The following is a 26,463-nucleotide window of genomic DNA, read 5'->3' as shown; positions in this document are numbered from 1 at the left end:
CTAATTTGTTGACTAGGAAGAAACTTCAGTATCCTACAGCTATTATTTCACTGTTCAAAACAGCTTGCCAGCTGAAGCTTCAAATCTTCAGATATTGAAAATTAGTTTTGAGTGATTCTTCAACTGCACTGCAGGATCACAAACTAGTCGTCATGCACATCCGCAGCTACTAGACCAGCGCCATCTGGTGGTGAAGTACTGCTGCTTGCTTTATTACAGCCTATAAAATAGGACTTTGATGACAAACTGTGCCATAAATAACTTAAATATCTTGGTTTTCAGCAAAACTATAGTTACTAACTGGAATGTGCATGTTGGTCATAATACCACTTGCAAGTCATGTGTCATATTTTGAAGTCATAACTAATCCAGCATACTGCACACAAGCTAAACTAAAAAAAAAATTGCTTCTAATGTGCACCAGAGCTCTAAGGTAAACCAGATAATTTCAATTTCCCTTTATTTCCACCCACCCCTTCCTTTTATTGGAACAAAAGCAATTAGCCCACTTTCAATTTGGAAACATCTCAAAGCACAAACCTAAATTCATTACATTTGGTACCTTTTAGTAGTTATCCTCATCCACCATATCTAGTGGTCTAACTCTGGTCTGAGCAGAAAACATGGTAAATTTACCTGTTTACATCAGGTCTGGCAACATCTCTTCCCCCTCTCCTTCAGCACCTAGCCTCGCCTCACTCAGAGGTATTTTGAGCCAGATTGTGACTACATCCTTAAAATGCTCCATCCTTACTGCCACACTACACAAGTTACATGAATGTAAACTCATCTTCCACATTTGATACAGACCAGGGTGTTATATATTTTTTAACTGAAGAAATTTTATATTGATGGGGATGTAGGTGGAATGAGACAGAGGGGGATAGGAGATAATAGGAACTGCAGATGCTGGAGAAACCAAGATAACAAGGTGTAGAGCTGGATGAACACTGCAGACCAAGCAGCAGAGGAGCAGTGGTTCAGGTTGGTGGGAATACTCTGTTAAATACACAAACAGATGGGAAGTTCGGGATCACTGACCCCTCATTGCCTCCCATCCAAATTCATACTTTTCCGACTAGCTAGACGTAGACTTAATGTTTCAGTTACAGGGAAATAGCCAACTGTCTGTACTTGAACAGCAAGCTCTGCACATAATTGCATAATTCACCCAACTGCAAAAATTGGAAGTGATTATTTGCCTTTTCTAATAAATGCAGCTTGTCGACTTCAAGTGCTTAAATTTGTCCAACTTGCATCTGAGCTACCATCCACTGTGGAAAGGTGTCTTTAAACAGCACTCCAAACCAACATTCAGAAATCAAGTTGTGTATTTCAGATGCTAAATGCATACACCATCTAATCTTCACCATTCTTCCATTTATTCTCAAAAGAACAGGCGTTTATGCCAGTTGTATCATTGCACTGGAATGATCTGCAAAATGCAGGATCAATACTGAACACTAAGGGTAGTCTTGAAGCAAACAGCAAAATATACGACCAAAACAGAGCACCTGCTACATGTTCTAATAAACCCCTAAACAAAAACAGGAGTGGCGGTATGGTAGTCAAAGTACTGAGTTCAGAATAAAGTTGGTCTTTTAAAAAAAAAATAGGTCAATCCTAGTAAGGGTACAAATGATGCTGGAACTAAGATTATGGGAAGCAGGCAGAGAAATAATCTAAAAATTTACTTGCTTGGAACTATCAATGTGAAATAGTTATGTCAATTTATTCCATTCAAGTACAAATGCCAAGTTCACAGCACAGCAGCCAAGTTAGTATTTGAGCAAATAATGAAAATTCCATTCAATGAGTATTCCCATATTGCACAAGAGACCTGTTTTGAGATGTGGCATTCAAACAAATTGGAAAAACAAAATTAATGCAAAACCAGCAGCTATTTTGGGTTTAGCGATTATAATTCGAAATGTTTGCTGTCTCAGAATTACAAAAAGAAAACGAACAGTCAAGACAAGTGTACAGCACTTGCAAGAAAGGAGCAACTTTGCAGGAAATGCCTAGCTTTTGTTCAAGAATTGTAAGATATCTGTAGTGACAGGTTATACACAACTTACTTTGCACATTAGGTCAGAATTCCAGTGAACACTTGCATTCACTTATGCACTTTGCAGAGCAATAACTTTCTATCCAATAGGCTATTTTCTTAATATGCTGGGGATCACTACACTTCATGCAAGTAAATTTGCAACCAAGTCACCACATGCACTGAATCTTAAACAATTCAGATTTAGTGGATAGGAGGGGCAACAGGGTGGAGCAATTGGTGTTAGGATGAAAATTTCCACTCAGACGCCATTTGCAAAGGTTAATAGCGGTTAAAACACGTGCACCACTACAGCAGAAATAATACAACAAATCCACTTTCAGCAAATACTATTATACAAGTTTTATTAGACCATACCAAAAATAATTGCATTGGCTTCACTTTAAGTTAGTTTTTGTAGATAAAAAGACTTGCTGTTCCAAAAGAACTAAGTATTTCCGAACCAATTTCATTTTTACTAGAGTACAGGACCTATGACAATATGTATATAGTGTGTTTTTGGTATGGCCTCAAAGAGAAAACTTAAGTCACTACTGAATTTAAAGAAAAGTCCCACAGACCCCAGTCCAAGGCTCTGCAGCCCACGAACCACTTCTAAGCAGAGTAGCCACATCACACAGTCTGACTGCCATGTTAGTTTGGAGTTGCCGTCTGCAATATGGACACAAAAGAGTACCGTATGTTAGATTAACAATATAATGCAACAAATCAGTTTACAATGCCTTATGTATATTCAGAGCATGTCCATGCAGTTTGGGCTCAACAATGAGGCAATTCCAATCTAATCTTGTTCTAAATAGATATTGGTGACAATTTTCCATGCATAAAAAAGTTAGTGCCATGATTTGGCTATTGGAAGTAAAGGGTATTGTCAGATGTGGAGGACTGACAAAAATTGCAGACAGGCTCTGCAATTTTTGAAATCGATATATTGAGAACTACATATAAAATAGTAAGCCCAATATTCTACTTCCACTCAGACAAACCAGCTTAGTAATGCAGCAGCAGATTTCAGCCATCTCTATATCAGAAGTCTTAGTGCAAAGATTTTTACACATGCTGAAAAAGTTTTAGTTCAAGTTGAACTCAAGTAGACTTTTCCCCCTAGATTATAAAAGGGCTCTCAAGCTTTTTAATCATGCACAAGACCATTTTTGTTTGAATCTAGAGATGTTTCACATGCACATGGATCAAAAACTGGAACTCAGCCACAATGCAGGAGCTCTCCTCACATAGCAACTAGACACTAAATATGCTGTCGTATGTGAGGGACAAAGACCAAATTAAAGTTGAGCTAATTTGTGGTACAAACTATTCTCATTTCATTGTCATATTAAATACCAACCACTACTTTTCATAACCTTCCAGAAAATTTCAGAGACCATTGCTTTAAAGTCCAGACTACACCTTAACATCAGAAATTCACAACTAAGAGTTCAGTTCAGTGTAACATACTAAACATTTCGAATTGGTTCAGAATTTCAAATTCATCGGAGTGCTATTAGCAATAGTTCAAAACAGCCCATTAACTTCAATAAAACCGCAAATTGTTTTAGAAATTCAGAGTTAAAAGGCAACTTTGCATTATCCCAAATAAGTGGTCATACTCTTCACTGCATTGAAAAGGCAATAAAAGATTTAACATTTTCACAAAGCACAGGTGTATTTTCCAAAAACACAAACAAACATTCCAGAGTTCAGCTCATCTACCAACAAGTTTAGGAAAACACGATTACTGGACAAGTTATGAACGAACAATTTTGGACACTCAATTACAAGAGACCAAGCAATGGGTGCCTAAAAATAGTCAATTACAATGGTTTGGTCTACTTGATTCAACACAACTGAGCAGAACCCACATTTTCCCCACATACAACCTAGCTTAGGATAATAAACTATCTAACATTTAAGATTACAAAGTAGCTCAATACTAAGGCATAATGTACAGGAAAGGGTTTCTTCTGAAACAAAGTCAATGCTCAGAAACCCAGATGAGCACGTGCTTCTCACATTCCTGAAATAAGTAAAAATAACTTAAAGACATAATAACGTACAGTTTCCACAGAGCTGCTTTTTTGGGGGAGGTTGAACAGCTCTACAGGCTTTAAGCTTCACTTGTCTAACAACTGAAAGCTTATTTTCACCCATAATCATTTTATCCCAGGATGTATAATTTAGAACAGATTGCATCATGCACAGTTCAGTGTTGCTCTGAAAACTTCAAGACAAACCAAGGACAATATAGACTGGAATCTAAGGGCAAATAGTTTAGACAGAGCAGATTTTGTCATCAGGTGTCCAGGTAGGATTTCCAACTCAAAATATAGATAGAATGACGAGAAGCGAGGCTATATTAGATTTGGTGCTTGGCAACGAACCAGGCCAAGTGTCAGAACTCTCAAGTCGGAACACATTTCGGTGAGAGTGATCATAACTCCCTGACCTTTACTATAGTCATGGAGGGGGAGAGGAGCAGATGGTATGGAAAAGTAGCTAATTGGGGGAGGGGGAATTACAATGCTATTCAGCAAGAACTAGAGCACCAGTTGGGATCAGATGTTCTCAGGGAATTGCACAATAGAAGTGTGGAGGTTGTTTAGGGAGCAGTTGCTACAGAAACTGGATAGTTTGTCCCACTTAGGCAAGGAAAGCATGGTAAAGTGAAGGAGCCTTGGATGGCATGTGGAACACCTAGTCAAGAGGAAAAAGGAAGCTTAAGGTTAAGGAAGCAAGGATCAGACAGGGCTCCAGAGGTCTACAAAGTAGCCAGGAAGGAATTGCAGAATGGACTTTGGAAAGCTACAAAGGGGGATGAGAAAACCTTGGCAGGTAGGATCAAGGAAAACCTCAAGGCTCTATGCTTATGTGAGGAATAAAAGGATGGCCAGAGTGAGGGTAGGGCCAATCAGAGACAGTGGAGGGAACGTGTGCGCAGAGTCAGGGTAGCCTTAATATTGAGCTATTGAAGTAGCTCATATCCTTAAATGAATACTTTATTTCAGTATTCACTGGTGAGACAGAGCTTGACGTTTGTGAGGACAGCATGAAACAAGCAGATATGCTTGAACAGGTTGATATTAAGGAGGATGTGCTAGAAATTTTGGAAAACATGAGGATAGACAAGTCCCCTGGGTCAGATGGTATATACCCAAGGTTGCTATGGGAAGTGAGGGAAGAGATTACTGCCCCTTTCAGTGATCTTTGCATCCTCACTGTCCACTGTAGTAGTACCAGATGATCAGAGGGTGGCACACGCCATTTCCTTGTTCAAAGAAAGAAACAGGGATAATCCTGGAAATTACAGACTGGTCAGTCTTTCTTGTGGTGGGCAAATTACTAGAGGGGCTTCTGAGAGATAGTATTTAGGATTATTTGGAAGGCAGTTTGATTCGAAATTGTCAGCATGGCTTTAAGGGCAAGTCATGTCTCAAGCCTTACTGAATTCTTTGGGGATGTGACAAAACATATCCATGAAGGCAGAGTAGTGGATGTGGTGTGTATGGACTTTAACAAAGCATTTGATAAGGTTCCACATGGTAGGCTCATTCAGAAAAGAATGAGGCATGGGATTCAGGGAAATTTGGCTGTCACTAGAAGACCAGAGGGTGGTAGCAGATGGAAAGTATTCAGCCTGAAGCTTGGTGACCAGTGGAGTCCTGCAGGGATCTGTTCTGGGAGCTCTGCTCTTTGTGATCTTGATAAATGGCTTGGATGAGGAAGTAAAAGGGCAGATTAGTAAGTTGGACAATGACACGAAGGTTGGAGCAGTTGTGGACTGTGTGGAGGGCTGTTGTAGGTTGCAACGGGATGTTGATAGGATGCAGAATGGCAGATGGAATTCTACCCAGAAAAGTGTGTAGTGGTTCATTTTGGAAGGTCAAATTTGAATGCAGAATACAGAGTTAATAGCCAGATTCTCGGCAGTGGTGGAGGAACAGCAGGATCTTGGGGTCCATGTCCATAGATCCCTCAAAGTTGCTACCCAAGTCAATAGGGTTGTAAAGGAGTGTGTTGGCTTTCATTGACAGAGGAATTGAGTTCAAGTAGTGAGGTTATGCTGCTGCTCTAAAATACTCTGGTTAGACCATAAACTTGTAATATTGTAGTCAGTTCTGATCACCTCATTACAGGAAAGATGTGGAAGCTTTAGAAAGGGTACAAGGAAGATTTACTAGGATGCTGCTTGGACTGGAAGGCAGGTCTCATGAAGAAAGGTTGAGGAAGCTAGGACATTTCTCTTTAAGAGCAAAAAGGGTGAGAGGTTTACAAGATGAGAGAGGCATAGATAGAGCAGCTAGTCAGAAACTTTACTCCCCAGGAGGGAAATGAATCTTACACGTGGGCAAATTTTAAGGAGGGGGGGGTATAGAAATGTCACAATGTAGGCTCTTTACAGAGTTGCGGGTGTGTGGATTTGCTGCCAACAGTGGTAGTGGGGGTCAGATACTTTAGGGACATTCACGTGACTATTGGAAAAGCACATGGAGGACAGTAAAATGTAGGGTACACAGGGTAGGTTGATCTTAGAGAGTCGGAATATAGGTCAGCACAACATTGTGGGCCAAAGGGCAGGCACTGTGCTGTACTGTTCTATGTTCTATGACAAAAAAAACTCACTTCAGACTGTTTAGCCCAAGGAGGGAAATTTCAAGGTTTACCTGATGTTATGTAGAAAGCATTTGAGCAGTTGGCAAATTCCAATTTTGGAAACATCCACAAAGTACAAATTTCAAAGCAAACTTCAGTTCATCTGGCAAAGGGATTGAAGTATGAAAATACAAAAAGGATACCCGACTTGGATGCAACCAAATTATACTGTGTGTTTTCAAACCCAAGTGAGTGGTCAAAAAATTCAGCAGGAAGAATAAATATAGATTTAGAACAGATAAGAGAACTTTACAGTTCAGAGGGATCTCTGTCCTTGCATGTACAATTATTAAGTTAACATGCAGGTACAGCAAGCAGTGAGGAAGCCAAATGGAAGTGAAAAGTGGAGTATGAGCAAAGTCTTACTACGACTCTACAAGAAATGAGAATATTGTGCAGATTCACGAATATAGTTGTCTTCTTCCTTCAGGACAATACAAGGAAGCAGTTCAGAGAATGTTGATTCCTGAAATGAAAGGGGTCACCTTAAGAAAACTGAAGAGACTGGGTCATTGGAGTTTACAGGAATGAAAAGGCTATACTGTTTAAACAAGATTGTCAAGCTTGACAGTCTACACTGAAGAAATCTAGACACAGGGAACAGTTTCAGTATAGAAGATCTGTAGCTGATAATTGGATAATTTCCCAGGGGTCCTGAATCTTTGGAAACCCTCACTCTGCAAATACAGTGGAAGGAGAGTTACACTGTTTCAAAGCAGAGTTAGATTTCTGTTAAGTGAATCAAGGGTTATAGCCCAGAAGGGCAGGAAAGTAAAGTTGAGGCCACAATCAGATCAATCACAACGTCTTAGCCAAGTGACCAAACAGCCTAGTATAGGGGCTGAATTACCTTTATATAACTGCTTGTATCAAGATCATTCATTGGAATTTGCAACCTGCGCAAGTAATGTCAAACATTAATATGCAATCTGATAAGAGATTAAAGCTGTTAGAGATAGTAGGAACTGCTGATGCTGGAGAATCTGCAGTAACACTGAAGCTGGATGAACACAACAGGCCAAGCCAAAAAGCTTAACGTTTTGGGTCAGGACCCTTCTTCAGAAACGGGGAATTAAATGGGAGATTAAAGCTCCTGACTTTGCCATAATTTCAAGATGCCAAACTTATTTCTATCTCCAAACTGGACACTGATTCCCCTACAAAATGATAATTTTGTACGATTCCAGTTCACCTTCCAAAAGTACACATTTTATTTAAACTGAACTTTTGAACTAATTCCATCTATTTAAAGATTAACATGTTTAAAACCCCATATCTGCAGATGATCAATTTGTTAGATCAGATTAAATCTCATAACAAAATCAATTTTGAAGAAGGGTCTAGGCCCGAAACATCAACTTGTGCTCCTAAGATGCTGCTTGGCCTGTGTTCATCCAGCTGCACAATTTGTAAACCATTTGTTTCTGCCCATTTAAATTATTCCTAAGTTAGTTACATGAAAAGCTTACCATAGGACAAAATACAAACTTTGGATTGACTGCAGTGCAGCTCATAACATTCATCCAGCTGAGAATCAACAGCTACATGCATTGCATAAAATCAGTAGCAAGGTTTTAATCCCTCTCTACTCCCACCCACACAGCTACTATAGCATTGCACCCACAGCTAAGGAGAATCTCAAATTCTTTTGGCACTCTTGACTATGAAGTTCTACTCCAGAAGATTCAACCAAGGAGAAATATGATCACGAGCCCCACCCAATTGCATGCATCAAGCTTTTTTTGGGAGCGGGGTGAGAACAAACGCCAGATGAAAATCTTGATACCAAAGTCAGGGAAACAAACTTTATTAGGTTGGGCCGGGGGGGGGGGGGGGGGGGGAGAGAGAAATGGAGTGAGAAAGCAATTTTGAAAAATAATGAGAAAAAGACAATAAGAACTCCTAAAGAGGGAGAATTTTGGATTGGAATATTCAGCCAATATTAAAAATTGACAATTACAAATTTATTAGTGATTTATAACCCATGATGACCATTGCCACACTTTAAATAATGCCACAGATGGACAGGTGGACATGAATGCAACAGTCATACAGAACAAACACCAGGCTAATTCAACTCAGAGTTTGATTTAATTATCCATCCTGAAGTGCCAGTAAATAAATTCTACAGGTTGATAATTTTATTGATTAGATGTCAGCACCACTGGATTTCCAAAAGCTAAAAACTTGTAATGCAATTTATTTTCCACACACAGCAGGAAGCCTTTCTCCACATGATCTGCACAGGAGTTATTCAGCTTTTGCTCCACTAACCACTGATTTCAGTTGAGGGGTTATTAGTCCTAAAAAGTTACCAGCATTACATTTGCCTGCAGGGTTTAATCAATTCTAGCAATTCACAATTGTTCAATGGCCATGATATTGATGCACAATTGATAAGTTAGACTGCTAGCCCTGAAGTGAATTATTTAGTGAATTAAGAAAATTCTTGTCCATTACATTCACAATAATGCATGCATGAAAATGCACTTAAAAATGCTGCTCAGGGTCCATTAAACATTTATGTTCCTGGCTAGAGCTGAAAAAAAGGAGACTTGGCTTGAGGAATCTAAGGATCTTCAGGAATAGGGTAGAAAAATCCAAATAACATCCTTGTCAATCTCCCAATTACCCATCCAGAACAATTTCCTCATTAAGACAGCTACAGAGACACTATTTTAACTACATGCCCCAACATTAGAAAGAAAATATTGTACAGCAGGTGTTAAACACCTGACTGGTGAATTTGAAGCACACCACTACACCCATATCCTGCTTTAGTCTCACCATCTTGCCATGCAATTAAGTAATCATTAATGCAATTAGGAACAATTGACTTGTCTGTAATTTGTTGGAGTACTTTGCTTGCGATTTCTGGACAATACTGCAGAATCTCAAATAGTAGAAGACATGCTTGTACTCAAGAGTTTTACTTTCCCCTTATTGTGATCAAATTAATCCACCTCTAGTCACGACAATTTTCAGTGTTTGGCACCATAAACATCTGAAATCTTATTCCTGGTCACCACATATTGTGATGTCCTTCAGACCTCTCTCTCTCTCTCACACACAGACACGTACACCTCTTCCTTCCTACCCAATGCAGTTTCTTGGCTCCACTCCTTTAAAAGCCGAAATGAGAGATTGCTCCCGTTATAAAAAGCATACTGAGCCATGTCAGCTCTCTCCTCCCCAAAACCACCTCTCTCATTTAGCTGTAATGTTGCACAAGAGGGGGGGGGGGGGGGGGGGAGAGGGAGAAGACTGCAAGCAGCTGTTTTGCACTGTTACAGTTGCAATAGAATTTCAGAAACCACACTTCTACTCCCTTATTTCAAGAAAACAAAAAACAAGTCATCTAAATCATCTTTACTCAGTAAGAAGGGAATGGAACACTTTGCCTGCAACAGTAGTAGATTTGCCACCTTTAGGTACATTCAAGTTGTCATTGGATAAGCATATGGACGTACATGGAATATAGTGTAGGTTAGATGGGCTTGAGATCGGTATGACAGGTCGACGGGCCTGTACTGTGCTGTTATGTTCTTGAAGTCTGCTGCAACCAACCCAAAAAAGGTTGTCAAGACAAAAGTACTTTGCTCTGAATGTACCATGTGCCACAACTCCCCTCCTTCTCAAACTCAAGTCTTTTATGGACAGCTATGCAGTCTTAGCTGAATACCTCAGTCACAATTCTGTATAAAAGGATGCCCATTATTCCAAAACCAGTATGACGGTTGTGACCCTTTCAATTAGCACATAAAGGCTCCAAGGAAACAAACCGCTATAATATTAGCAATGAATAATTTCAGTGCAACGTCAGCATCAATTGCAATGAATAAAAGTCAAAATGTGGAGGACTTTGAACCAGAGCTACAAACTGTGCCTATAACCAATAACTCATTTTAGACTGTGCAGAACATTCTAGTTCAGATGCTGCGCAGTGTCAAGAACTAAAACGGCCAGTTCTGCCTAGATTTAAATCAATAATGCCAAAAATTCCATACTTCAGGTATAGATTATGCAATTTAAAATGTTAACAAAAGCAACTTTACAACTCATACAATTTCAAAGCACTCACACTGAAAAACAGTGATTAGAAGTAACAAGAAACCTTCTCAAATTTCCTTCAAAAAAGGAAAATGATTGATACAACACAGGTTGCACAAAAAACACCAATTTCTTGAAAAAAAATCAATGCAATACACGTAGACAAATTAAGCCACTATACAAGTTTGTTGAGAAAGGAGGTACTGGCCTTGACAGACAAGAGTCCACCCTCCACCACAAAACATATCATGCCATACCCTGATGGCACTAATCTTGGATTCAACAATGCAAGTTTCTCTTAAAACCGGAACGTGTACAGGCTTACAATGGAGATACGTCCACAAATTAAGTGGCACTTGATTACACACGATCTATGCCAGTTAATCAAAATTATCTGGCAAGTCTGGCAAGACAATTCAGTAATCTAAATAAGGACAAGGTTCTTATTTGTACAAATTCAACTTTATTCAAAGCAAGCAACTTCGTTGGCTTTTGACACTAGCTGGCTCACATTCAGGCAAATTTGAATTCAACTTTGGCATCAATTGCATTGTGCCTACAGCCATAAAATTTAAATCCTGGCGAGAACAGGACTGATCTTTACTAAAGAAATATCCATGATAACTAGTCATAATATATCCGTTACTCAGTTATTTTACTGATGTAAAAGTAAATACTTTTATCACCCCCATCTTGAAACTTCACTGTAGTTACTTTTGTCAAAGAATACAGATCTAAGTATTTCACTTAGAGCAGTGCAAAGGATGGAAGAGAGAAATGCAACTTCTTTTGACCAGCTTCAAATTTAGAAGCCGAGCCACAACAGCAGCAGATGGTCAAGAAAAAGCAAAGCAAAAGAAAAACAACTTGAGTCAACATTGAGCACCAACCCTTGCTTTCAACTTAAGGCAAAAACAGTAGAATTCCAAATAAACGAAAATGGATATTATCTCTAAGTGTTCAGTTTACTATGACTGAAATAAAATTGGAAATGCATGCTTATGCTAATCAAATTTTGCTTACTTTCAGTTATAATAAGGCATCCAAAAATACACTAAACATATTTCAAGAATTAAACCAATGCAAGGCAAGTTTGCTCAAATGGGCCGGATAATGCAAAAAGTCAAAATGCTAAGTGCAGTAAACCCACAGTTAAAGCTGTCAAATTGATAATAAACTAAGGGAATATTTTAAATGTTACAGTATCAAACCATGTTTATTTGGTCTAGCACAAGCTTTCAATACAAAAAGTCTATTTTAATACAATCATATCTGGCCCCACAGTCATATCAGAAAAATGACAGGCGTGAGACACAAGATAGATAAGATGATTAGACAAGTTACTTGAATGGAGAGAAGTTTTTGGTCAAATAACAAAAAAAATGAAGTTACATGTTGGAAATCTAAAAAACTGGAAAACAAACAAACAAACAGTCTAACGCATAAACTGTTAACTCTGTCTGTCACTAGGCAGAGGTTTCTCCAGCATTTAGGTCTGTTAAAGGGTCCAGCATATTCTTGACATTTCTAGGATTCTGTAGCCACTATCCATGTCAGAATGATTGAAATACACAAAAAACGTGATGTTTATGTTAGCAGCTTCTTCCTATTGAACTGCTCCAGCACAGTTCTGATTTAAGACAGCAACTACAGAATAAACCCCCCCATAGCAATGTGGCTGGTCAAAGTAAAGTACCCTACAAAGCCCAAATTAAATGTATTCTTCTGATGCAGTGCATATAGTATGGAAGCCTAACAAAAAGGAACCAATTTCCTTAAAGAGACGAAAGCTAAATTTTAGTCTTTTTTTGCTATCAATGTACTTTCAAAAATCGAGATGGTAACCGCCCAAGTCACCACATTTTTTAAAACAACTTAAAACACAGAAGCAAGGACGGTCAGTTCAATAACTTGCCTTAGGTGAACAGTACATTAATCTAATGAGGTGTTCCTAGTCCAAAAACAAGACTCAAACTGAATCCACTACCATTGCACTGACCCCAGTCGCCCTTCACTGGGATGCTGTACTTCGATTCTTTACCATATTTCAAACAACCTCAACATAACAGTATTAGGAAATATACCACACATTGGCCATGAAAGCTAGACATCCCAACAATTGCCAGGAGTAATTATACACTAGAACAGCTGAGTCTAATTGTTCCATTAAACTGAAATTTACACAAGTTTGGAAAATTGCCCAGCACATCCTGATGACAAACAGGACAAATCTATCCTGGCAAATCTCAGCACTTTACCACACACTGCATCAGCAAGTAACAGAGTAGTCCTAAGTAGTGTTCTTCAACTGTCACTTGTACTGGTGACTTTCTTTCTAGTTTATGACAGGGCCACAATTCCAGTCTCACCTTGGTCTAAACACGTAATGTTGTATTTCAGGCTTCAAGAGTTGCTGCTCTTGATTTAAAGATAGTCAATTCAATTTTTAATCCAGTGAAACAGCAGTTAATATGGAGAACAGGAAGGAAACCCTTCAAGTACCTGTAATCATACAAGATAGTCATACTTAGAGATATGCCTCAACTGTGGCCTGGCTACAATAGCCCTCAAGCAGCATCCTAGGTTTAATGAATTTCAGCTGCTCTAATGACCACCCATCACATTAGGTCAGGTGAGATAACTATTAAGGTATTAACCCCAGCACAAAATTTCCCAGATGATTAAGCACTTCTGTGCTTGCAGGCAAAGAATGGTGCTCAGGTTAAGTGGGACTGACCATTTCAATAAATCTAACCATCTCCCTAACCCATTCAGTGACATTACACCACCAAATTCTCCAACTACAGCAGCTTTGAGAATGATGCTCACATCCCAAAAGTGAACTGAAGTTCAAATGATTCTTTATCACTCACAATGTTCTTTAACTCCAACTAAAAACCTGAAAGTAGAATGTTACTGGTGTTGAACAATTAACACCACTATCTGGGGCTATACTTCAAGTAACGAGGCTGACTGATTAACCTGCTCTGAAACAAATTAAGTAGTCAGAACTCAATTCTACACAAAAAAATTAGTTTTAAACCAATTACTACCACAAGCAAATAGTTGGTCAAACTGGTCAGCTGCTAGTAAAATGGCAGTCATCCACATTAGATGAATACTTTGTATATTCCAACGCAGATGAAACTATGTTTAAAAACTCATTAACCCAAGTCGAAGAGGTTGAGATAAATATCCAAAAATCTAAACACTAAATTGACATACCTGTAGCAGAATAAGCTATTTTACCGAACAACGTGTTTGACGCATTAGTCACTGCAGGCATGTTACAGGGAAGAAGTTGGGAATTAAGTATTCCAGGATAATGCACTTACAGGAATAAATTTGAGGGAGGTAAGTGGTGTTAAGGTCTTACTATAAAAGGATGCTACAATAAAGAAGAATGACAAAGAAACAAAGCTGCAAAATCTTATAGGTGAATTAGCCATTGTTTAGCTCACTAAGGCCCTTTGGGAAAGGAAATTGCCATCCTTACCTGGTCTCTCCTCCAGTGACTCCAGACCCACAGAACTTTTGTTCACTGTTAACTTCTGACAGTTAAGGAATGGGTAATATATGCTGGCCTAACCAACACTACTTTCATTCCATGAATAAATTACACTAATTGGACTGGAGCCGAGAACCAAAAGAGCACAACACAGGGAACCCTGTAAGTTTCTCATCTAACAGTAGCTCTAATACCAGGAAACTTAAAAGGTGCTCATTACAAGGGTAATACAGCAATCTGATTTTAACATCTCATTTGAACAAAGCAAACTACAGGAGTTATGAGAGCTAAGATGGTGAAATTTCATTGACACACTGCCCCTCAAAATCATTGATTATATTACAATAAAAGTAAAACAGCGATGGAAAGGCCATATTCACCAACAAAAGTTAAAAGCCAAAGAAAGATGATGACATCACGAAAGGGAGGCAAGCCCAAGGACAGGATGGATTTTAAAATTCAGAGAAAGCAAGAAACGAGTGGTTAGATAGAGTAAATTATGCTTCTTAATTTTTAAAAATTCTACACACGATGCAGGTGTGGCGGGCTAGGCCAACATTCAATGTCCATTCTTAATTTAGGTGTTATCTTATTCCAAGAAAATTAAGACATTGGTTGGACCAAGTTCTGTTTCCATGCTGTATCATTGGCTATTTGGCCAGCTTGATGTTGCAAGAACATCTCCCTGACTGGGGAGGTTAAAACCAGGAAAGATCACAATTTAAGAAGGTTCAAGAGGAGAAATAATTTCTTCACTCAAAAGCATTGAGAGCTTTCAAAATTCCATTCACCAGATAGCTCAAGTTGCTTAGAATTCCCTCCCTAGAGAGTAGCCTGGGCTTGAACCCCTTGTGCTGTTTATAAGTAAAGAATGCTATCATGCCACAAAACCCAGCACTTACCTTTATGGAGTACATACAAGAGGGAGGAGAAGGGTCCATAGATGAGATATAAAAAACAAAATTAAGAAAACATGGGCATAGTGCAGCCATGGGGACAGTGGGCAGAAGATTGATCTCAACCTTACTGAAAAGGAAGCAGTCTCAAGGGATGGAATAGCCTCATTTCACATCAGGCTGGGAGTGAAGTGACCTGTGAAAAGTCTTAAAAACTTAGTAGTGCAAAAAGTAATTGAAATTCTAAATTAAGTTGTTTTCATCACGATCAAAACATTAATACTTTGAAACATCAAAATTCCTGAAAAGCACTTAAAAAGTTATAGTTCAAGTGACAGGTACAACAGGCATTTGCCAGTGTTTCCACAATCAGCACAAAAAATCCATACCTGAAGTATCAACTGTCCCTGGATACAGCATACCAATTTCTCATTGAGAGCAATTATGAATGCAAAAAAAGTTTAGGTCAACCAAGCTGCACCACAATCCTATATATTGTCTTTCTAAAGAAATTCAAACTCAGTCTTCTAGCAAATAAGTCACTGAATCAGCAGAATAGAGTCTTCAAAGTAGAAGGCGACTAATGAAATGTACAAAAATTAGTACTGTGCTAGTGAGATCAGTAAGACATTATAATTCTCAACAGAATGGCAAAGTTGGAATGCTACCTTTAACCTTGCTTTAAGGGGACAAGAGGGTCATTAGACAAGCACCAACCTTCACATCTAATTTGTAATTGGTCAGCTTGAGTAGGATGACTTTACTTGGTTCGATAAAATTAAATAGAGTAACTGTAAAATTTGTAAGTAGCGTCGTTTCTGGAGTCGGATAACAGTGTTGACTCTACGAACAGGCAGCAGAGGAGCAGAAAAGCTGACGTTTTGGGTCAGGGCCATTCTTACAGTTACTTCGCTTGTTTGAAATGATATTATCAGACAGAATACCTCAATCCAAGTACACAACACAAATTCAGCCTGATAGCATCAAGGGAAAAAATTTGTCAAATCAGTTCCTGCTAAAGTTATCTTAGGACTTGATTCAGTGTGAAAGACTGAGAAGTAACATCCACGTCACAAATGCCAGGCTGTGACCATCACTAATAAGAGACCATCTAACCACTGCCCCTTAATCTGCAATTGTGTTATCTCTAAATCCCACACTAATGAATGCCACAAAAATGAATGAACAAAATCTGATTTCATCTTGGAATGGTACAGCACCACCATTTAATGCTCACTTTTATTTACTCCCTTTTATTTGCATACTCTTCATTCATCTCATCCATTCCTGTCTGCATAGCTGCCTCACAGCCAATAACATTTTCACATGTTTGCATTTCTCCACTTCTGGCTTCTCTAATCTTGCCTTTTATTCACAACTGAATTATCAGCTGCTGAGGTCCTAAATTTCAGATCTCATTATCCAAACCACACTGCAATTCAATGAGATAACAACTGATCTGAGAATTTGCAAATCTGAAGGAGGGTCTAGGCCCACAATGCCAGCTTTCTTGCTCCTCTGATGCTGCGTTCATCCAGCTCTTCACCTTGTTATCCAAGAATTTGCAACTCTACTTTCCAGCCTCTTCCCCGTATCCTAAAAGACCCTAACAATTTAAATATATTCAGGGCTGAGGTTTTTAATACATCCAGTTTTGACAGCTGTGTCAGGTAGAGAACCTCAGAGTCACAACCTAGAAAAAAAATCCAGATCTGTTTTAAGTGTCTTATTCAGAGATTGTTTCCTAATCTGAGACACTCCCACAAGGGCAAATATCATCTCTACACCTATCTTGTCAGGCCCTCAATAATCTTGTATGGTTCAAGAAGATTACCCCAAGCTTAATTCCATCGAGTTCAAGCAAAGCTAACTCAACTTCTCCTTATAGGGCAATATTTCTGTACTCAGGATCAACTTCAAACTTTCTCTATTGTCCCCAATGTTAGTATATATCATCTTTTATTAGCTAAGGGTCCAAAACTGTTCACAATATTCCAGCTGTGATCTGGCCAGTGCCTCGTATAGTTTCAGCAAGACTTTTTAAAAAAAATTCCCTTTGCCTTTCCTATCCCCCACTGAATTTGGGTGCAAGCTTGTAACCCATGCACAAAGACTCCCAAACTCTCCCAAACTCTGATGTAACCTTTAAATATTTAGCTCCCTTGTTCTTCCTACCAAAATGCAGAATCTCATTTCTTCATATATAGTGTACCATCTACCAAGTTTTTTTTTGCCAAGTCACTGTATCTCCCTCTGGCTTCCTCACCACTGCATCTCATCTGCAAACTTGAGAACAGCATATTCACTTCCATCATTCAAATCATTAACATATATCTTAGTTAACTGCATCTCCAGCAGGGATACAATAGTTACATGTTACCACCCTAAAAAACGCAACCCCATTCCAAATGTCTATTAGTTAGCCAAAACACTACCTTAACACCCAAGTAACCTGAAGTAGCTTACCAAACTCCTCTTGGAAATCCAAATATATTATAACTACAGCTTTCCTATTATCATTCTTCTTGGCATCCCCTCAAAAATGGATTCTGATATACGTGTTAGGCATGAGTCCCCTTCATGAAACCATGCTGACTCTGCTCGATTACACTAGCTATGTCTAAATGCTCTATTACATCCTTCACAATGAACTCAACATTCTCCAATGTTAAGCAAAAAACAGCTGATTGTTAACCTTTCGTCTCTTTCCTTTAAGGTGTTACATTGCCAGGAGACAGGAAAACTGTCACTTTTCTCTTAAAAGAAAATAATCAGTGCATCTATACACTCTGCAGCTACTTCTTTTCATATCCAAAAGTGAAACTCATTTCTGGGGACTTGTCAGGTTTTAAATTTCATTGGAGAAAAACTCGTTATTAGTTACATTTGTCTCCACTCTTGCCCCTGGACTTGGGATTTTTGGCACACTATGAGAGTGTTTTATCACTAAGACAAGGCAAAGTATTCAACAATTCCTCTGCGAATACCTGGTTTCTCTTTTTAAAAAAAAATCACCAGCTACAAAAGGGGTTTACACTCACTTGAGCCACATTTTGTTTAAATTTAATCCTCCTGCCTGTTTTGACATCAGCTGCCAGTTCAGCTCAAAATGCTTTATTTCTCCACTTTCAATCTGTTAAGAAATTTTTGTTGATATTAAAAATTTTTCCAATCCTCTGTCCTACCGCTAATCACTGCTGTGTTTTTCTTCTCAAAATTTGAAATCAACTTCCTTGGGTTAACCATGGTTAGTTTCCCCTCCCTCCCCCCCCCACCCCTTCATTAGATATATCTTGAGTCATGAGATAATGGGAATTGCAGATGCTGGAGAATCCAAGGTTAGAGTGTGGAGCTGGATTCTGTGGCCTGCTGTGTTCATCCAGCTCCACACTTATCTTGAGTCATGATTTATTTTATAAAGAAGTCTGCCAATGCTCATCACACCTTATCCCAGTCCACTCCAGCTAAGGCTGCCCTAAACTCAGATTACCCTCATTAAGCTTAACACGGTTGCTTCCAGGCCAAGCTTCTCCACCTCAAAATCAACTGCTAGATTCTAACATAGCAGTCACTGTGACCTAGGAGGCATTTTACTCTATTGGCTCCACAACGCTGTTTGAGGAAACAGTCCCAAATACACTCCAGAACTTTTCTCCTCTTGGCTATCTCTATCAATTCGATGTTCCAAGTCAACAAAAAGATTAAGTCACCCATGAGTAATGTACTTCCTTAACTCCCCTCCAAAGAAAATAAAAGTCCCTATCTCATGGGAGTAGCTACAAGACAGAATTTGTTAGGAGGACTAAAGGCTACTGACAATTGTGTTCACCTCCCTTTGTTGTTTCTTACCTCCACCCTTATGGATTCTATATCTTTTGATCCAACTTTTTTTTGCTATTACACTTATTCCTTCTGACTAACGAAGCTACACCAGCATCCATTCCTTCTAATCCTAAATTGTCACAAATCCCTATCTATGACAAAGCTTTGATCTCCTTGTAATCACATCTCCATGATGGCAAGAACTAATCTCCATTCCACCCAAAATACTCTCACAAACCGATGTTTGAGCTTTTGATCAGCCCAAGTTTCACTTTTGATAGTTTAAACTCAAATGCACCATATAAATGCAAGTTGTAAATAACCCTATGAAACAGCTATGTACAAGATTCAAATTATAAAGAGGGGTAGGACTCAAGCAGTTTTAAATAGCTACTGAAAACCATACTTCTCATTTTGTTCCTTTGACGACACATTAACTGCAACTCGCTTTCCATTTACTTGCTAATACCCTGCACAACATTAATAGTCTACCTAACATTTAGACGTGCACAATTCCACTGTCCTGTCCATCACTCCATTCCAAACTATTTTGCGTTTTGCTTCTTTCCAAAAATAAAAATGTTAACAGATGAATTATGGCAATGAATCTAAACCATTGTACTTCTATATTATGATTACTTCTTGGTGGTTAGATTACAATCCAAGTGACAAGCATCATTAAAAAAGCAAACCACAAAACAGAGATTGTCAAATAATAGCACTAGAGGACAGACTATGCTTCTACACAGGTATACTAGGCTTGAAATTTTACTAAAACAGTTTTGCCTGCACAAATCCTAATTACCATTTCTTACAATCATGCAGAAGTTGTCAACTCTACACAGCTTTATTCCGAAGACTTTTTTAAAAAGTCTGAGAAAAAAACAGGGATTTTAAAAGTCACAAACAAATTAAGTTATTTCAACATTACTCAGCTATTTCAAACTAATAAGAGACCAATTATTTAATATTCAAATAACTTTGAGATAGCAACAACAAAAGACATGTACAAATTATGTCTGGTTCTCCTTCATGTGAATAGTCATGATATAAAATGAAAGTGCCACACTTGAACATCTGCTCAAAGTTCGACATTGCAACAAGAGGTTATATTTCCATATTTGCCGAATTGCCTGAATTCCAGAATAAAATATTCTACAAGTCAAATTTCTTTTCAAATCAAATCAATAACCTAGCTAAAATCAGATACTGGCCAACGACAAACCTCTCCAGTAGGATCTGTATTACTTCTAATTCTACACAGAAATAAAGCAAAGATAGAAATGAAAGATTTAGTCCTTCAGTGTAATGTCTACGTCTGCGATCACCATACAGAGCTGAAAAGACTTCATTACTCCCTTTAATAATTCAAATTAGATTAGTCGCACAAATTAAAATATGCAGTGCTCTCCCTCTCTGCAAGTAGGAGCAAATCAAATTAAACCAACCCATCTGCACTACCTCTGGACAGACTGCTGAAATACATATTTTTCCAAGAGCACATTAAATATAATTTGAATTATGATATTTGAATTTACAATGATGCACCAGGTAAATTAGATGTACACACATTCCAGGGTGCCTCTTCACGAGAAGCAGCACAAAAATTCCTGTTACGTAGACAAAAGAAACTAGTGTTGCTTCCCTGCAAAAAGAGGGGAAAAAGGAAATTTGAAAAAACGTTTAAAAATCACCAAGCATTTAGATAAAAATTAAACCATTTTCAAATGGTGGATGGAAGTTCACTAACAAGAGAACAGACTGCAAGTGATTTTATAGGAAACAGGGTGTGTTCTTAAAATTAGCGACAAGGATTGGGAACTTACTGCCCAAATAAGGCAAGTGTAGATTTGATGGCTTTAGAAAAGACAACTTGATAAAACAGTTTAGAAAAACATTTAGGGATGTGGAAAAAGATTGGAGAAGTGGTCCCAAGCAACTGTGCCTTGTTAAATTTGACCGAACCATTTCTTTTGGCTTTTGCTGTTATGTTAAAGGCAGTACATCTTATCATACTACAGCAAAACCAGAGAAACTGCATCAACTGCAAACCCACAAGGTTCAACAACGTACGTTTTATTCCAACCACTAAACTCCCAGGCTAAGAACTAGGGACTGGGTGAGTAGACAAAGTCGGAAAGATAGATGCAACTCAATCAACCAACAATCTGGGCTAGATTACCAGAGCACACATGAAAATTTAATATCAATCCTAACTGTGTACAGAGTTCACTTTTTCTTTGAACTATATTAATAATGCATGAACATTCCACGGAGAGTAAACTCCAGTTTAGAATCCAAATACTGCAGAAAAGCAAAGTAAACCAAGAGCTAATATAGCTTAAACACTGTAGTGTACCAAGTAATTAAGCTGTACATTGCTAGGTCAAACTACACCCTAAATACTCAGGGCAGTTCCAGTCAAAGGCATTTGTAGAGCTCAAAGAATACTTAAACTACAGTTGTGCCTTAAACATTTTGAATTTTATAAATACCAATGGGCATAATTTGGATTATTTTCTTATATATTGCAAGAAACTGCATCTGCAGTTAATCGTCAAAATTCAATTTGAGATTTATTTCTGAAGCTTTTGTATAATGCAAATGCTTGGAGTGCTGATCATGCAGGGTTAACTTTTTTCATTTTGTTGACTAACTTAAAGTTACAATACCAATTAATTATGCAGCCTGTTTGACTCAAGTTTATCTAGGAAAAAAGTGACAAGATTCATCTTTGCTAAGTCATTAAGTAATGATATCAAATTATTGGCATTTGACATTTGTGTTCTAGAATTTCAGAATTATCATACAAAGTACTTCCCCATAAAAGCAGATTCTCACTCAAATTAAGAGCCACACTAAGATATTCAGCAAGCAAATCAAGAGGGAGTGCCAGTTTAAGATCTTAAATGGTATTTATGTTGAATTTCTGTAACCAAAGAGTTCTAGGAAAACATTTTATTCCACGTTTCAGCAACTTGGCGATATGCACAGTTGGTTATATAAAACATGTTTTTCTGCATTCAGGCAAAAGAACAAATGGAATAGATATGCAATCTCAATATTTCATGTATTTGGATCCATGAGACACATTTCATGGAGTACAGCCCTAGTAGCGTATTTCACAATCCCTTCCAAAGCATGAAAATAAGTTAACATCTTCATCACAAACAACTGAATGCTCATGTTAAAATTATACCACCTCAATACATCCTAGAAGTACAAACTAAATTTTGATGCCATGATATAGGGTATTTAATGTTAAACATACAACACACACTATTATAGACTCCACACAAAGATCAATTTGAGATTCTTCTCTACCAGAAGATAGATTTTTGAAAGAGAGCTTCTCTCAACATGATAGTCTGTCTGCACTATTTTATACAGTAGCAAGTACTCACAAGTAACTCAAATATTAACCAAGACATGACACCACTGAATGAAAGTCACATTTCCGTGTGTAATTAACTAAGATGAAACATAATACAAGTCTCTCAGCCTCATTTGTTTTCACCATCCTTAATCTGGTTAATTCCAATTATTTCATTCAAGGTTATTTATACATCATACAAATAAAAGGCATGCTAATTCATTCCACTATGTCCCTCAGTGGAGCTACACTGTCAGATAAGGAGAAGTGCAGACTCAATTCTACAAAGATGTGATTCTTAAGGGCTTTCTAACCTGAGTGCACTCCAATTCTGCTCAGGTGTGCACCTTGAACAAATGCTTACTACGCAGAATCCAACATAACTGTATACGAGTGCAAATTGTCATTTCAAAAGAAAAATGTTGAGTCTACTTTCTAAACTATAGTCGCCCGTAGTATTGAGTCCTGTTGACAGAGGGAAGTCTGTCTGAACAATGACTTGCATCTCAGAGTCCAGATATCTGTCTAAGATTTAGTCATAAAGGTAAAAGGATTCTTCGAAATTAAAGTAAAATATACTTCAGGAAAACAACTCAACAAATGATGCAAAGTTTTAGATTAAAGTCGGTTTTGATCTTCACTTCGAAGCACCGAATAGGCTACAGTGAGATCACAATGTCTGCACACATTTGAAAAAAACAGAAATATACTGACCCGGGTTAGAAAGTCTAAGCTACTTACAAGAATAAAAGAATAACACTTGCGTTCGTAACGTCAGGAGCGACTGCAGCTTTCTAATCCTGACCCATCGACGAAAACTTAAGACACCGGTGCGGTATTAAAATGATCTGTTATTAACAACTTGCACGTGTTCATCCAAACGAGTCCCACTGCAGCAGGCAGACAGACAGACAGATACCCCGCACTGTTACAAACTGGGAAGTAAATGCTATTCTGGGGTGATCCGACTCCTCTGGCGCCACAGGGCGAAGGATGGAGACATGAGCGCGTATCTGCCAGTCCACCCAGCTTTCAACCGGGGGGGGGGGGGGGGGGGGAAGATGGTTAAAGATACAAGCTTTTCCCCCCCCCCCACCAAACACACACACACACACACACACAGGGAAGATGGTTCGGTTCCAATTTCATTCAATTCAATTTCCCTGCCGCACACTGCAAAGTGAAACCCCCTTTCCCTCCCCCTGTTTCATATTTTTTTGTTTTGTTACCAATTATCCACAGACCTTCAAGTTTGGCGGGAAACAAAACAAAAATAGATATCCTGATCTCCGCAGTGTTGAAAATCGGCGCCCCTGCAGAACACCCGATGCAACCTGAACCAAAAGATTCGTCTCTTACACCGATTTCAAAATAGACAACTTGGGAGCAAACCCTACCTAGGGCCCCCAACCCAAAGCTGCACTGGTAATGCTTTCTTCTGGGGAGGTGGGAAGCTCGTTACTCAAAATCGAATGGAGTGGGCGAATAAAATCCAGCTCGCGTCTAATTATTGCAACTTGCGCGTAAATGCATAAAATGCTCATCAACAAAAAGCAAGTGCAAGCATCAACCTGCTGGAGGACCTCACATTGGGTTTTTTAAAAAAACCCAAAGAGGGTGCAAGACCCAATTCATCCCCACCACAATCCTCGCCTTTTCCAGCACCTGGATCTCAATGCATCGAGTTGCTACGGCATTTGGTATGAACCCTGTTTTTTTCGGGGGGGGGGGGGGCGCAAGAAAGAAGAAACGGTAGAAACCGTGCAACCCCTTGATCCAGCCTTGAAGATCTTAATATTTGCAACAATTCGGTCATGCGATTAAACAAAAAGAACGAACTGGTCCGTCCGCTAGCACATCCATTCTCAAGTGAGTGCAAGATTGGAAAATAAAATGCGGCGTGTGCATTTCTTCAAAGCCTTCCTACAGCAGATACGGACAGGTTATGAATCTCCAATTGAACACAGATGACTAAATATTACACCAAGATAGGAGATATTGGGAATTGACATTACTTTCTACTATAGTCAACACACACTTGTTTACCCCCTTTTGATTTTTAAGCATGGCCTCGAAGGAACGGATTTGGGGGAAAATAATCTTATCGTCGGCACGTGCCAAACTACGACCAAATGGCCACTAGCAGGTCGACAGATCCAAGTTCCAGAGCACAATCAGGATGGTTTTTGTATTTAAAAGAGAGAAATTCCAAAGCATGCCTTTGTCGATGCAAAGTTACCCGTGTCAATCGCTGTGCCTGTGAAGTTACTATAATTTTAAAAATTTATCCTGGGTTTCACCGTTTTTTTTGTTTGATCCTTCCTTGCAAACACTTCCGAAAAGACGTACACCAAACTCCATTTATTCCTTAGGAACTATCGAGCCATCGCGGATTTCCCAACGTTAAAAACCACATTTTTCTTAAAAAGCCAATTAAAATCAGAAGATTCAGTGGCTAGGGGTATTTAAAAAAAGACAAAAAAGAGAAAGCCTGGTGTACAAACAACTGCATTTAGACAACAATCTGATACGAAAGGAGGTAAGCAGAAAGAGAGGGGTTTTAAAAAAGACTTCACCTAGCTAGACATCAGTTGCTTTGTGATGGATATTTCTCAGCTCTCAAGCAGAAGATACGAACACATCCAAGAATGAGACACCTCTGAAATGCACTGTCAAAACCCTACCGCTAATGCAATCGTGTACCAGCTAATGTACCTGCAACATCCAAGATTGTTGAGAGAACTGTATTTGAAGGTGGGCTTCACATCCCAAACCTTCCAAGTGTCTCCCCAATCCCTTAACTAGCCATTTCTATAACCGCTACTGCGTTTGAAAGAGGCATGACTCGAGAAACAGCCAACGTTCATATACCGACTTATTTCAAAGAGACGCATTTTGAAGAAAAAAACCTATAGTTAATTGCTGAAAATCCACTTTCCTACTGCATTCAGATAGTCCTTCCTTACAAAACCAAATCCCTGCACTAAACGACGAGAGAGAGAGAGAGAAAGCAAGCAAATACAGTTAAATGCAAAGCAAGACAAGCAGAGAATTCACTTACCTTTTGGTTTTTTTTTTAAAAAAGCAGGTAAGTTAAGTGTAGTCCTTCTACCAAAGAAAGATGATGTGGCGCAAAGGGTATATTAAATAGTTCAAAATACAGCAGACCCCTGAAGTGAAAGCAGTCTGGATTGATACTGGGTAGAGCAGAAACAATTATATACACTCAAGACAGTAAAGCGGGGTGGGGTGGGGGGTGAAGAAAAATGCACAAAATAAACTTTAATGTATAAAAAGAAATTGGGGTGGGGTAGGGAAGACAAGGTCTAGTTAATTCAATGGGTGTTTAAAACAAAAAAAAGGGGGAGGTTAAGTGAAAACACACAAGACGAGATGATGTATGTGTGTATGTGTGTTATATGTAAAAAGAGAGAGGGAGAGGGGACTTGTGAGAGCGGTTTGTACCCCCCTCTATAACAGAAAGAGCGACTACAGCATCGCCCTGCTCAGGAGCTCTGACGCACGCGGCAAATAAAGAAGGCGCTTTTTCTGTCACTGGGAGGCGGCTTCGCGCACTCTTTTATAGAGCCGAACAACACCGCACCTCCGCGCCGCGCCACGCCACATCCGCCACTCACCGAGCGCCCCGCCGACCGCGCACGCGCACGGGGAGAGGCAAAAGGACCGGTCCCACCAACCCGCGCGCGCACGTAATAAGGAGCGCGGGAGGCGGACACGCGCACATTCGCACGGGTGGGGGTGGGTCGGCGGCGAGGCGAAGGGAGGGAGCGCGCGGGCCGCTTCTCTCTCTCGCGCGCGCGCGCGCACATACACACACACACACAAACACGCGCGGCGGACGGATACCGTGTGTCCGCACGCGCGCGGCCGCCTCGGCGCTTGTGGGGGATGGGGAGGGTGTCAAAACGAATGGGGGAGACGGAGTTATACCAGGGATATACATGTGGAGGGATTTTGGGGAGAGAGAGGGGAACGCAGAGGGGATGAATATGTATTGAGGGGAGAACGCAGGGAAGGTGGATCACAGGGAGGGTGGGCACGCGTTGGGGGGGGAAAGCGGTCGCAGGGAGGGTGGATA

At 39.3% G+C, this 26,463-nt stretch overlaps 1 protein-coding gene across 5 annotated transcripts in view; it reads right to left on the bottom strand.

Moving 5' to 3' along the window:
- LOC125451284 (ELAV-like protein 2) overlaps positions 1-25,903 on the bottom strand; it is a 108,846-nt gene extending 82,943 nt beyond the window's left edge. For 2 of the 5 annotated variants that reach the window (XM_048528247.2, XM_048528250.2), the window contains exons 1-2: positions 25,426-25,903; positions 2,629-2,719 (exon numbers count right to left, since the gene is read on the bottom strand). In XM_048528247.2, coding sequence (XP_048384204.1) covers positions 2,629-2,700 — 72 coding nt within the window. In that variant the 5' untranslated portion in view covers positions 2,701-2,719; positions 25,426-25,903. Of the gene's footprint in view, positions 1-2,628; positions 2,720-23,105; positions 23,244-24,940; positions 24,960-25,425 lie in introns of those variants that run through there. The other 3 variants (XM_059642816.1, XM_048528249.2, XM_048528251.2) reach the window with 3 other exon arrangements.
- Positions 25,904-26,463: the final 560 nt, after the last annotated feature.

Source organism: Stegostoma tigrinum, chromosome 3 (assembly GCF_030684315.1).
Source record: "Stegostoma tigrinum isolate sSteTig4 chromosome 3, sSteTig4.hap1, whole genome shotgun sequence".
Classification (NCBI taxonomy): domain Eukaryota; kingdom Metazoa; phylum Chordata; class Chondrichthyes; order Orectolobiformes; family Stegostomatidae; genus Stegostoma; species Stegostoma tigrinum.
Note: the sequence above shows the minus strand (reverse complement) of the source record. Positions and strands in the feature narration are given on the sequence as shown.